Raw genomic sequence first — 13,507 nt, 5'->3', positions numbered from 1 at the left:
AAACTTCCTTAGAAACTCTGGTCTGTGATGCAGACAATGCACTCAGCAGGCGGCTTTTGCAAGTGATCAACCCAACTGCTATGAACAACCTTGTCACAGTGTAGTCAAATTAGGCATGCAATTACACACATGTTTTGCAAACTCGTGCAAAACATACTGCATGCCCAAACACATTTGAAATTAACAGTCTTAATTATTTTATAAAAAGTTAACACATCAAATCAGGTAGAGAGACATGGAAGAAAGGGGGGGGGGGGGTGTAGGAAAGGTTGAAGAATGCAACACACCCTCCCCCAAAGAGATGTAAGTATCCACTATGATATCTAGTAGGAGATATCAACAAGAAAAAAATAAACAAAACCCCATGCTGCCATGCTGTGAAAGCTTCAGTGTTCCCACTTTTAAGGGGGACATATGGTTACAGTCAAAAGTGTGACATTGTTCACTCTACCTACTCCAAATATATATATAACAACTTTTTTTATTCTTGCTGCTTTTAGAAAATTCACCACTAAGTAACAAAATATAGCCAGAAGTAAAAATCTGTGATATCAGTACTTCTTTACAAATAATAATTAAAAAAAAAACCTTAATCTCTAAAACCTTGATTTTCATTCTTATCATAAAAATCTGTTTGATTAAGTCAGCTAGGATCCCATAGTCATACAGACAAGTATATTCACACTTAAGGTGAACAGTGATTTATTTTTTTTTTAACTAAATCATGGCCACTGTACTAAACTCTTAATTTCAAGGTGCAAGATATTCATTCCATATGCACATTTAATTCTGAAGCAATTTGAATTTTCTTGATGAGATTTAAAAATTATCGTACTATAAAGCATTGTTTTTTGTCTCCTTGGCAATATCAATGTGGACAGAAAGATGAGAGAAGAAATGCGCATTGCTATCTTTGTATTATTCTTCTTCCCTTGATGTCACCCAATATTACAATATCCACTGCACTGAGAGTCAGAAGCACTGTGGGGAGATGGAGAAGAAAGTATCTGAAAGGTGTAGAGCTACTGGCTATGGAATGTGAGGTGGACAACCTTCCTGGAAAGACAGCTGTAACTAAGATGCCTCTACTTGACAGTATCAGGTACAGCAAGAATCATACACAGCCCAGGGTGGCAGCTATCTTTCTGCTGAAATTCAAGATATGAGTTGTGCTTTTTAAATATACAGCTTTTAGTCTCACAGAACAGCTGCAGCTTGCTCAGTCCAACCCAAAGCCTCTTCTTCTCTTTATTTGAACAAACTTTCAGTAAGATCTTCCCCTGCAGATGTCTTCCAGATCACAAACACAATAGGGCCACTGTCAGATACTCTACACAGTCTCTCTGGTTAAGAAACGAACATAACCTTTCTTGCCCATACAGAATCTGTAAGCAGAAGCAGCATCTAAAACAGGCCATTACATCAGCAGAACCTTTCAGTGCTGGGAAGGATACACAGACAAAATACAGAAAGCCACAGAGCTTTTACATGATAAGTTCACAAGATTGTCAGACGCGAAGCTCACATCTTCATTTTTAAACTTGCAAATATATGATCCAAAGAAAAACAAGTAGGAAGGAAAAAAGAATGAGAAATGCATGTGGTTAATAGAGGACATCAACCTGGGAAGCCTTTAACAGGTAGAGATATTTGATCTGTAGATGCAGTCAGGTAAAACTGTGCTTGCAACCACGTGAACTTTGTAGATACAGTTATGAAACAAATAATATAACAACAAAACGTGCAATAAGCCATATAAAGAAGAGAATGAGAGGTAGAAACAGAGATCACATTCATACAGCATCTCATAAAAGAAATTATTCTTACAAGCCAAATAAGTGAGACATTTAAATTTCATAAATAACTTCATGACATCATTGATTATTTGCTTGTATAAATAACAAGGATGCATCGATCAAGTCCTCTAAAATTCCTGTTTGTGGGGGTAGCAGAACCCCAACTGTATCTCTGGAGAGTACATAAAATGGCAGTGAATGTCTGTGCCATTGACACAGGTAATTAATAGATCAGTAAGTGTGGATACAGAAAGCTTCTTAGGACAGTGCCTCCACTGTTTGCAAAGGATATAAACCCTCTGTTTCAGAAAATTATTTTTCCCTTTATGTCATTCCTTGTTCATGAATAAACATGAATAATTTCATCTGTTAACTAAATATGGCATTTACCTTATTTACCAATACTTATTTTATATGGCATTTTATTCTAGGGGTACTCAATTACCACAGATTCTTTATATTCAACTTAAAAATTCAAAAAAGCTGAAAACATTAGCTAAACGGCTTTACTGATACATCTTGTTTGCATCTAAGGCTTTTGAAAAAGAATGAAACTTTAGTAACCTATTATTTATTTTCTGGGTTGGAAGGAGGAGATTAAGATTTTAATGTCAATAGAGTAATAGCGGACTTTCCATATGAGAATATCTTCAATATTTTTATTTCATTTACATGATATATTATAAACACATGGTCCACTCTTGAAAAGTTCATTGCAGTTACATGTATATTATTTTCCAAAAATACGGTTAGAGGTTTATCAGTAAAGCTTCTACAATGACTGTTCAAGCGTTAGGGAAGCAATCTATGCAAGTCAGCTCAGCCCCTTCTTTATATTTATTATGCTGGCAGTGACATCAAGATTTTCTCATTATGTACCATTTGCCCACTGAACCCATCCAGTGCACACTGGCCGATGTTTGCCATGTAAGTACATTTTGAATGTAAGTACATTTGCCATTATTCTTGAGTATGTATGTGGCCTCGGAGTCATGAGGCTTTTTCCTCCTGCTTCAATAATTACATGGTTTTTAAGTGCTGCAACAACAGGCAAAAACATTTTTTACTCAGGTTACAGCTGAATTTCCTACATAATCATTATGAACTGTGCTCATTCCATACAGTCCATGCTAGCTATGGAAAGGGCCCTAAGAAAATTACTATGTAACCAAAATTAGTGTTCTAACTGCATGGCATGGCTGAACAAGACACTCCAAGAGCAAGTTTTTACCCTTTGAGTTAAACACCACAGGTTTGATAAGATCCACTTTAGGTCAAGAATACCCCAGGCTCACAACAAGTTTCTGAGAGAAATTAAACAGAGTAAGAGGTAACACAGTCAAACCTATTATACTCTATATTTCCACCTGTCAGATCTCCTCAGTTCTTCAACTCTCTCCCCAGTTAATCATCTTAATCTTCCTTTCCTCTCTCCTCTTGGCCCCTGTTTTCCAACCTGCCAGTACAAGGTTAGGAAAAAGCCTTCAGAATTATACCTGAAGTCTCTTGAGCAAAAGGAACCGAGATATAGCCTGTAGAGTGGCAAATTTAAGAAATCCTTTCTAAAACTAACAAAACATGTATCTGATACATTTTTTGCATATATCAATTCTATGAAACTACATGGAAATGAGAAAAAACAGACTTTGGTTTCTTCTTAACACTGGCAAAATGAAGGAGACACCCAATGTGTGTGTGTGTGGGGGGGAACCCAACCCAACAAAACTTGCTGCCTAAAGAGCTAAATTTTGGCAAAGTTATAGCAACAGGGACCTATAATGAAAGCCAGACCACGTTAATAGGTAGCAATGGCAGCCCCACCTATAATACAGCCCATAAAGGACTTTCTTTGAAGATTTAGTAGGCATTCGCATTGAGTGAGCCTGCACACATTTACAGCAGCTGAGAATTTGACATATACATTTTAACAGAGCAAAATAAATCACAGCTTTTCCCATAGCACCAAATGAGAGACAGTAAGAATAAAATCACAAATAAATATTAACACTTCATTTTTGCTCTTTCTTTAAAGTTCTTGGATGGATTTTAATGCAGCCTTCATTCAGTGCTAGGTGTAATATTGATTTTTTATAACGTTATTTATATTGTATTAGGTTATTTGCAGATGATCATGCCAAGGAAAAAACAATTGGAACCAATACTTAAGTAAGGTGAAATTAACTCAGTTGTTAACCTAAAAAACCCAAACCAGCACAGATAGTTTACCACTTTAAAAGGGGTCACTGTTACAGAAATAAGTATATCACGCATATGTATAGACATACACAAGCAAACATATGCAAACATGCTCTGACATACAGCATAAATACCTCTTCTGCAGAACAGCAGCATACTCCAAAATAATGAAACTTTCACCTACTAAAACATGCCCAAACCATCAAATCTTTCTTCAGATTAGCTAGTATTCCCCCCCCCCCCCCCCCCCCCCCCGGCTCTGCCACGTGGCCTCCTCTGTAAATGCATTTTTATTTCAGCTTAAAATAAAAACATTTCTTTATTAAAATCATATATTTATGTAGCGTACCAAATACTTTATTCATTTGAGAGGTATCTGTGCATTTTTTCGTGACTACTATTTCCAGTGTAACTAGTATTTTACATCCAATCTACTTAAGCAATACATCCATTCAGCACACCCGCACATCAATGCAAGGAGGAAAACCAATTGCCAGACTAGAGCGTTTCTGGACAGCAGCAGCGTGAGCTTTGTGGATCCTGGTTCTGTTCTGTACAATGCTTCTCCGTAGCTCAACAGGTGACAGAACACATCTGCTTTGCATAACACATCCCTGTAAAAATCACTACAGAAACACCATTTGTAAGATCTTTACAACACCCGTAACTATCATAGAAGCCATGTAAGTCAGTAACCACTTAAACAGCACTTGGTGTTTCCTATAAAAACATACTTGTGGAATTACAGCCATGCTTTCCCCAAATAACTGTTTCTTCTGCTAAACATGGATGGACTTCATTATCGAAGTGTTTACTGCGGTATAAATAAAGAGAATTTCAAAAATGAAGGCCTGCATTCCAAACCACTGAGAGGGCATACGTAGAATATATTTGCAAAGCTGTTCTACTTCAGTTGTCTCGTGTCAATACTAAGAAAAACCTAAACTGGATTTGCAAACATGAACATTTAACTTTGACATCTGCAATAAATGATAGCTCTAATTGCAGTCTAATGAAAGCCCGTAATTATCTGTTTGGTTGATCTTGTTCCCCCAGATACTACAGTTCAACAAATCAGACTTTAGGCAATTTCAATTGTTGATCTTGTTCCCCCAGATACTACAGTTCAACAAATCCATTAAGCAATTTCTCTCTTTTGGAAAGCAGTACATTTGTTTGATCACCAAAGGAAAAGAAACACACAGGGGATTCTCTTCTGTCAATTTAGGTCGCCCACAGGAATGCTCATTCTAGATGACGGCACCTACTCAGACTGCCTTAAACTTCTGTGTCGAAATTTGTGTCATAAACAACTTGCTCTTTTCAAAGTAGTTAAGAACAATTAGTCATTTCCATTTAGTTTTATCTACATTTTCTTTATTTATTGAGAACATATCTAGATTTTTGACATTGCAAGAAAAATAAATACTCAACATTAAAATCCACATGCAATGTTTATTCCTAATCACTGTCTCTCTTTAACCACTGTTTATGTTACAGAATTAAACAGTTGCCATTTTTGCTGTTTAGAGATTTGTATCCTCAAACCTCATGAAATGTGAAGGGACTGACAGTTCGTAGGCAAAGCACTAGGTATACACTTGCAGTCCTTGCTTCCCCCCCTTAAAGAGCTACCAGACTACTTTAGCTAAGAATACCCATTAAAAGGGGCTTTTTCTGGAATCAGGGAAGAAAATCAGAGATCTTGCACTTTGGGTATTTATTGCAGGACAGCGTGGCAGGAGCAGCACCATCACTTTTCCTCCCATCCCACATACAGCCTAGTGCAGCACGCAGGTACGTGGGGAACAGCCACACAGTGTGGCTGTACTATCCTTCCCTTCTGTCCAGATAAAGCTTTTATCCAGCACCTTGGGATAACTGTCATAACTTCACTACCACTTCTGTTGCCTGCAGCAGGTCACCAGCACAGTAACGAGCACCTGCACATTTGTATTCCTGACCAAAGTGTGGGGGCAAGTTCTCCCAAACTACAAGGTGGAGAGGTCCTATTCAAACGTAAGATCTATAGCATGGAGATTTTTAAGAGCCCTACTGTATATACAATGTGGAAAAAAGATCTTGTACAGCTTTACCCTGTATGTTAAACGATGATGGAAAGAATAGCCTCGTCTTGAATTAAGTACCAGAATGTAAAGATGAGATAAAACAAGAATTGTAACTGCTGTTAAGCATTCTACATAACATTCTCCTCCATAGCCTTTGAAAGTCTTACTGCAAATTAGTTATAATACCTCCCCAATTCAATTTTCACACAGATACCAAGATTACAGCTCTCTAGTAATTTAAACATTCAGATTCTACTCTTTTACCAAGGGCTTAAATTTCTATATTTAAAATATGCTTCTTATTTTTATTTTATTGTACACAATTCCATTTTAAGAAACCAGACTGATTAATGTTGAATTTTCCCAACTGTGCTTGTCATTTATTGTATGCGTAAACTTCATATTCTACACAACACAAACTTAGAACTGTTATGATTGGTATAACATTAGTACTTATATTATTAAACATAATTTGTCTCTGAAATCATGGTAATTCATATAAAACTCATTATTTAACTTATAAAATTATCAGAATAATTTATATTCTACTAATTGCACATGTGCAGTCAAATTCAAAGCATCATATAAGCACCTAATTATTTTAGGTTTATTTTTGTTAATTTTAAAGTGGATAAAGTTAATATATTTTTAAGGAAATACTTGAAGAATAATTTATAAAAAGGAGATCTTTAGTCTTTAACACGCACAGTTTTGAACCCCATCCTACATTCTGTTTTTTCATCATATTTCTACATAGAACATATATGTGTATATATATGGTAACAATTTCACACCAGGCAAAATTTATTTCCGCTGCATGCAAAAATCTGCCTTTTATGTAAAAACCAGCCTAGAAAAGATCTGAAATTAAATGGGTACTCACTTGTTTAGTCTTTGTTTTTGTAATGGTGTCCGAAATGGGTTTCTTCCTCTCTTTAACAGCTGTTTTAGAAAACAGTTCTTCAAACTCATGATAATCTATGGAAGGCTCTTCAATTTTTTCCCACACAAGTGAAGCACTAGAATCTCTAAAGTTAAGCAAAAGACCTATGTAGGGCAACGTCAAACTAAATAAGGTCATAAACGGAGGAATGAAGAAAATAAAATAGTAGCGATTCAAAAGTTGTTGCCTAACTTCTACTAGCAGCATTTTGGTAAGATATACTGTTGATTCTCCCCCATACTTCTTTGTTTGCTTCTTTGTTCATGCATGAGAATTGTCAGGCTAATTTATATTTACCCACTTTACATACACAGGAATATAAACAGGCTGTATACAGGTTATAAAACATACAGACATGGACAGAAAGAGAAGTAGAAATAGACAGTTATCAGCAGACCACCTGTGTGACAGTGGCAAGCACTTGAAAAGAAAGAAGAAATTCATCATTAAATAACAGTAGAAGAGTTTTACAATCAGTACTCAGAGACATAAAGAAAAGATTAATAAGGAAACTTCTTGTAAGGACCACGAATGATAATTCACAAACAAACAAAAACCATAAACAACCAAACACAAGTGTATCAAAGTCATATCAAAGGAAGGGCTACCAGAATAGCTTTATGCTACCATGCAAATAAATTGCAGTTTGAATCTGCCTGTTGAGTGTATAAGGTGAAATAAAAGGATTTCTAGGTCACTAGAGAAAGGAAAGAGGATAAAATGCATTCGGCATACATCTATCTAGAGGGAAGACACTACTAAAACTGACAAGCTGCTCCGGAGAGAGACCAACGCTATCTTGAAAGTTGAGGGGAAGCACAAATACAACATTTTAAAAACCATCTCACAGAACACTTGTTAGCATATAGTCGTATCGGCTCTGGTCTATAACCCCAAAAGCCAGCTGCAAACACTACCCTGTCATGTGCAAATAGCATTACTCAGAATTTGTGCGCTTTAAAGAAAATGGGCATCCCATTTAGATATCCAGCTACAAATAAAATCCTGCTTGCACTGAGGTTCTCTGAAAGACCTGCCTAGTAGTAAATACTTTTGCTCGTAACATACAACACTATCAAGACAGTTGTAAAGTGAAAGCACCACTATCTACACAACTCTACAACTTACCTTTTACTGTGGAGCTGAATTCTTGTCCAGTAAAGAGGCTTCATTGGCCGAGAAGGCTCTATCACATGTTTCCTGCTCCCCTTCTCCTGATTCATCCCCATTGCAAATAAACCAGATGGTAAGGGAGGAGGAAGAAACCCACAGCCCTGTGGGACTGCTGGGTAGGTGCTGCCTTGGGCTGGTGCTGGAAGGGGTGGTGCTTCTCCAGGCAAAGGTGGTGGGGCTGGAGTTGGCATCCCCAACCCAGGCAAAGGAGGAGGTGGTGGAGGGACACCTGCACCAGGCAAAGGCGGTGGAGGAGGTGGAGGGGGGACACCTGCACCAGGCAAGGGCGGTGGAGGAGGTGGAGGGGGGACACCTGCACCAGGCAAGGGTGGTGGAGGAGGTGGAGGGGGGACACCTGCACCAGGCAAGGGTGGTGGAGGGGGGACACCTGCACCAGGCAAAGGCGGTGGAGGGGGAGGTGGAGGGGGGACACCTGCACCAGGCAAAGCCGGTGGAGGGGGAGGTGGAGGGGGGACACCTGCACCAGGCAAAGGTGGTGGAGGGGGGGGGCATGATACCCCCTCCTGGCAGAGGTGGTTGAGGTGGTTGCAGTCCTGCTCCAGGCAGAGGTGGTGCTGGAGATGGGGGTGGCATTCCCAGGCCAGGCAAAGGAGGAGGTGGGGGAGGGACACTGGCCCCAGGTAAAGGTGGTGGTGGTGGTGGAGGAGGGGGAGGTGGGATGCCCCAACTGGGCAGAAGGGGTGGGACTCCTGCTTCAGGCAAAGGTGGTGGTAGAGGTGGCAGTGGGGCTCCAGCACATAGGAGAGGAGGGGCTGGAGGCAACATCGGTGTCTCCCCACTTGGAAGAGGTGGAGGAGGGGGTGGTGGTGGCATCATGATGCCTGACAAGGAGTCGTCCAGGTGTGGCACTGCTGAGCCAGCAGAAGGAGGGAGTCCTGAGCCAGGTGGGGGTGGTGGAGGTGCTACTCCTGCCATGGCCATAGGAGTGGCAAGGGAAGGGCCCTGTGCTCCAGACAGGGGAGCAGCTGGTTCAGTGGCTGGCAGTGATGGGGGAATGCTACATGTGGGCTCCGGGGGCAAAGAAGGGGGATGTTCACTAGAAGTCACGTCTACAGTACTTAGAGGCTGGTGGGAAGCTGGCATTTCAGTCTCTCCTTCAAATGCAAGGGACAAATTAACTTTGGGTCCTGGAAGAGGTGACTGCTGCGTACTCTGCACTGATTGGCTTGCATCCAGTGGCACTGAGATTAGCTTCGGTGACAGAATTAAGGATATTTCAGAACAAAACGTGGGCTGTAGTTCTAGAGCTGGCAATTTCTGAGTTGGCCCTTCACTTTTGCCCCCTTCTAAGTGCGGTGGTGGGGGTGGCTGTGGCAGTGCATTGGCTGAAGGCATTGTGTGTGTTAAATAATCCTCCGTTGGTGATGTTTGTACAGATCTTGCTTGTGACACAGTCCTGGGTGCTGTCTCTTCTTCATTCGTTTGAAGAGTCACACTGCTGAGTTCCCTGCAGACTGTGTGCGTGTGCTTATTTTCCTGCTCCCTCCCAGCAGTCTGTACCTCTGCACCAGGGAACTGCTTCTCTAGTTCTGCAATTTTGGTCCTCAGATCCTCAATAGTTTGTTCAAGTTGTTGGATGACACTGGCACGCTCCTCAGATTTCACCTTAAAATCATCCTTTGAAAGAAAATAAATAATAAGCACGAAGCAGTTAACATTCTTCACTATATAAAATATTTGAATTTAGATCAAGAGTATTGGTATTCCAGAGGTTGAGAAATAAGCCAGTAATGACAAGCTGTTAAAAAGAGAGGTATCAGTTTAGCTAGCTGCATCTTACAGTGGAAGAACATAGCTTAGGAAAATAACTTGCTTCAGTATGAAACTACCTTCATCAGTACGAGTATGTTTTAGACTGCGATTATATGTCACAAAACCAAATAGCAGCAGCAGCTCCTCCCTCCCTCCACAGATCTTGACCAAGGAAACAACCAACCACTGAACACAAGTACTGCAAGCGTTTGTGTACACATGGATACGCAGGCATGGCGGTGGGAAGGGTGCTGCATTATTTCTGTTAACTGAAAATATATTTAGCGTTTCTTCAAAGGGATTTGAAACATCTTCAAACAGACTCAACATACTACTGACAGCTGGGTTTCAATATACACCTTAATGATACAATACAGATTAGGAATGTGGAATATAACAAATGTTAATTTCGCGAAAACAGTTAATCTCCAAACAGAGTAATTATGCCTTTCTCCATCCAGCATGCTTGGGAAGGAAAAGACGACAAAACTAAGGGAGAATGTTCCTCCCACCCAGAATTTGTAGCTCCTCTGCCAAGGGACAGACTGTGAGTAACATTCAAAAAGCTTCCTGTCTGGGATGGTTACTCCGCATTTGACAGTTTCCACATTATTTAGATCTTTCTCTGAAGCATCTGATCCTGCTGTAGACTGAGTAGAAGAATCGTTAACTTTAAATGGCACAGTAATTCCTACATTTTAAAATAAATGCCAGTAACAAACTGTACTAAATTTAATGGATATGTGCTTTTATCAAAAAGTACTAAAAGAAGCAACCTAGTCCAGAAATAGCCATTTGTGCTTATTCAGGAAAGTTAAACAGAGATAGAAGAGACATGACTTGACAACACAAAATATTTTAATAAAGAACTTATTACTTTCTAGCTTCATGCATTTATTTTTAGTACTCTTTTTTTTCCTCTTTAAATTTGGAGTATTGGTCAGCACTTCAAGCATTTAATTAAAATTAAGTTTGTCATCCAACAGGTTTCCCAAGTGCTTACAGCAAAACAGTTATTTAGTGCCTTTTTGTTCCCTTTTATAAGATCATAAGTTTCATGGATGAGGCTGTAGGCTTACTTCATAGGAAATCTTTCAAATATTCAGATTTTATAGGTCTTGTAAAGAAGCCTACAAATAAACATACAATACCTGATATACTAATTGCCTTGATTTGTTTCAGGAAGGTGATGTTTTAAATCTCATCCTTTGACACATGAAACATTTAAAAGTAATTTTTCTTTCTGGAAAATGAAGTTGTAACTTCCAGCTGGGGACTGCTAATAGAATATATGTTCATTAATACGTAAAAAATTGTTTCTGCACAGAATCGATTTTCAAACATAAAATTTCAGGTTTGTGTTTATCTTAGAGTTTCCCAGCTGTCCCAAAGCAATCCCAGAAATAAAACAGTAACTATTACATTTAAACCAAATAGCTTGATTTTGAAGCACCTTTATAAAAAAACTTACAATCCTCTACACTGTTTGAAATTTCTAGAATAGTAGTTTGAACCAGAAGTTATGGATAAAACTAGGTGTCCTTACCAAATTTAAAAACAAATGTGAAACAGAGAAAGGAACAAGGAAAAAGTTCTTCAATGAATAAAGAAGGAATGAACATAACAGACATATTAACAGTGTTATAACAAGGAAAAAAGGCAGAAAAGGACATTTCCATTAAACTACTCATGGTGCTTCAATATAGTATTTCCTTTAATAACCCAATACTTTGTACTAGCAACAGTTTTGCTGAAGAACTTCATTATAAAGGAGAAGGAGACAATTCTTTGTTTCCTCTGCCCTTATCCCCCTACCAGTCACCTGCAAATACAATAAGGCCTGTCAATTCTTCATAAGGCAACATTATCAAAGGAAATGTGTTCTGAGGATTAATAAGGCCACACACCAGTTTCCAGTTATTTGAGAAAAAATCCAGTTTCCCCAGACTGTAACTCTCCTAAGCTCCCATTTTACACTGTAAGAACACTCCACTAAGGGTTTTATGACAGATACAGATTCCCCATTCTATCTGATTTGGAAAATTCATTGACAAACTGAAGTCAAAAGGATTAGACACAATATTAAATGGTTCTGAAGAGATTTGCCTTAATGATGGCTGATCTCAGAACAGTTCATTGTTTTAAAAAACTCATTTACTCAGGAGATTGGATTAAACTTTTCCCACGAAAAAGATGCAATCCTCGGATCCTGAAATTCTACCTGAAGTACACACACAGGGGAAAAAAAAAATATAGAATTCACTGTTTTACAAGAGCATTTACCCTGCAGACCATAACATTTCTTTCAAAAGAAGTATTTTTTAGAGTTTTAAAAAAATGGGCAATCAAGTGAGATGATTGAGCAATTCAGACAAGAAACAAAAACGTATTGATGAATTAAAGGGAATTTTTACCCCATGCCCTAAGAAACATTTTTTTTTTTTTTTGCTGTCCTTGACAATCTATCAACAACGTATCCAGGTTTTCACAGAAACAGCATATTACAAACAAACAAGACTTGGTGTGAACGAAGAGGTATTTATCCAGTGGAAATTACATACTTTAAATTTACTTGGTTAAAAAAACCCAAAACAATCAACATGCCAAAACAAAGCCCTCAAATATTTACATGTTTCAGTTATTATTTTCGATAAATAGAGGTATTTTTAGTTTTGACTTTTATGATGCCCTCAAGCTAGTTTAATTAGATTTCTGCCTTTCCCCTAACAAGAAATGTAAAGTTTTCCTCTAGATCAGAAAGGACTGCATCAACCAAACGTAAGCCACAGTATGTTTCTACTATCCTCAACAAGGAAGGAAATCTAAAATATATATAAGACCAATCAGAAATGAAAATTAGGCAGTTTTCTCAGAAGAATAAGCAAAGGAAGACTTATTTTTTCATACACGTAAAAGATGCTCTAAAGCTGTTGACAAGAACCAGAAGACCCAGGTAAAAAACCCACATATAATGAAAAAAGTTTCATTTCTAATCCAGAGGACAATTCCACAGCAGAAACCTACAGGGTTTAAAAGAGATATGAGGGAACTCTGTCTTGCCTAGAGTTCTTACCCAGGACCCAGGTACTGTGGAACAGTCTTCTTTCTGTAAAGAAAGAAAGAAAGGTGGAAGCTTCAGCCTTGCTTTATCCAGGTGACTTGAGTGTTTCTCAAACAGGTTGTACATGTTCCGTGTGCAATTAGTTGGATGCTCAGCCTGGGACTGCTGGCCTGACTGTGCTTGTGTTGCACCGATAGGCTTGTGTGTTTACAGTATCCACCTGATCAGGGAATACTGGCTTTACTGGGTATAGGTTGTGCACTTGGACCTGCACGTGTACCAAAAGCCTGTACATTACATCCAGTTCATTCCAATCTTGTCATGTTTTCCACATGTGCACATCAGATGTCCAGCACAAAGCTGATCTGTATAGATAGAACATGCCCAGGATCTTTAAGCATGTAAAAGCTCAGATTGCAGCTGCCTTCACTACTGAGTCTGACATCCTAGCTTCTCAGATGAGTGAATGAAACATACAGATCCTTCTATAACTAAA

General features: G+C 38.8%; 1 protein-coding gene across 1 annotated transcript in view; it reads right to left on the bottom strand.

Moving 5' to 3' along the window:
- The window catches only part of FMN2 (formin 2), a 165,634-nt gene that overhangs the window by 99,142 nt on the left and 52,985 nt on the right, over positions 1–13,507 (bottom strand). Inside the window, 4 exon segments of the mRNA XM_040599133.1 lie at positions 6,945–7,089; positions 8,133–8,689; positions 8,691–9,815; positions 13,024–13,056. Of these exon segments, the coding sequence (XP_040455067.1) occupies positions 6,945–7,089; positions 8,133–8,689; positions 8,691–9,815; positions 13,024–13,056 (1,860 nt within the window).

Source organism: Falco naumanni, chromosome 6 (genome assembly GCF_017639655.2).
Source record: "Falco naumanni isolate bFalNau1 chromosome 6, bFalNau1.pat, whole genome shotgun sequence".
NCBI lineage: Eukaryota > Metazoa > Chordata > Aves > Falconiformes > Falconidae > Falco > Falco naumanni.
Note: the sequence above shows the minus strand (reverse complement) of the source record. Positions and strands in the feature narration are given on the sequence as shown.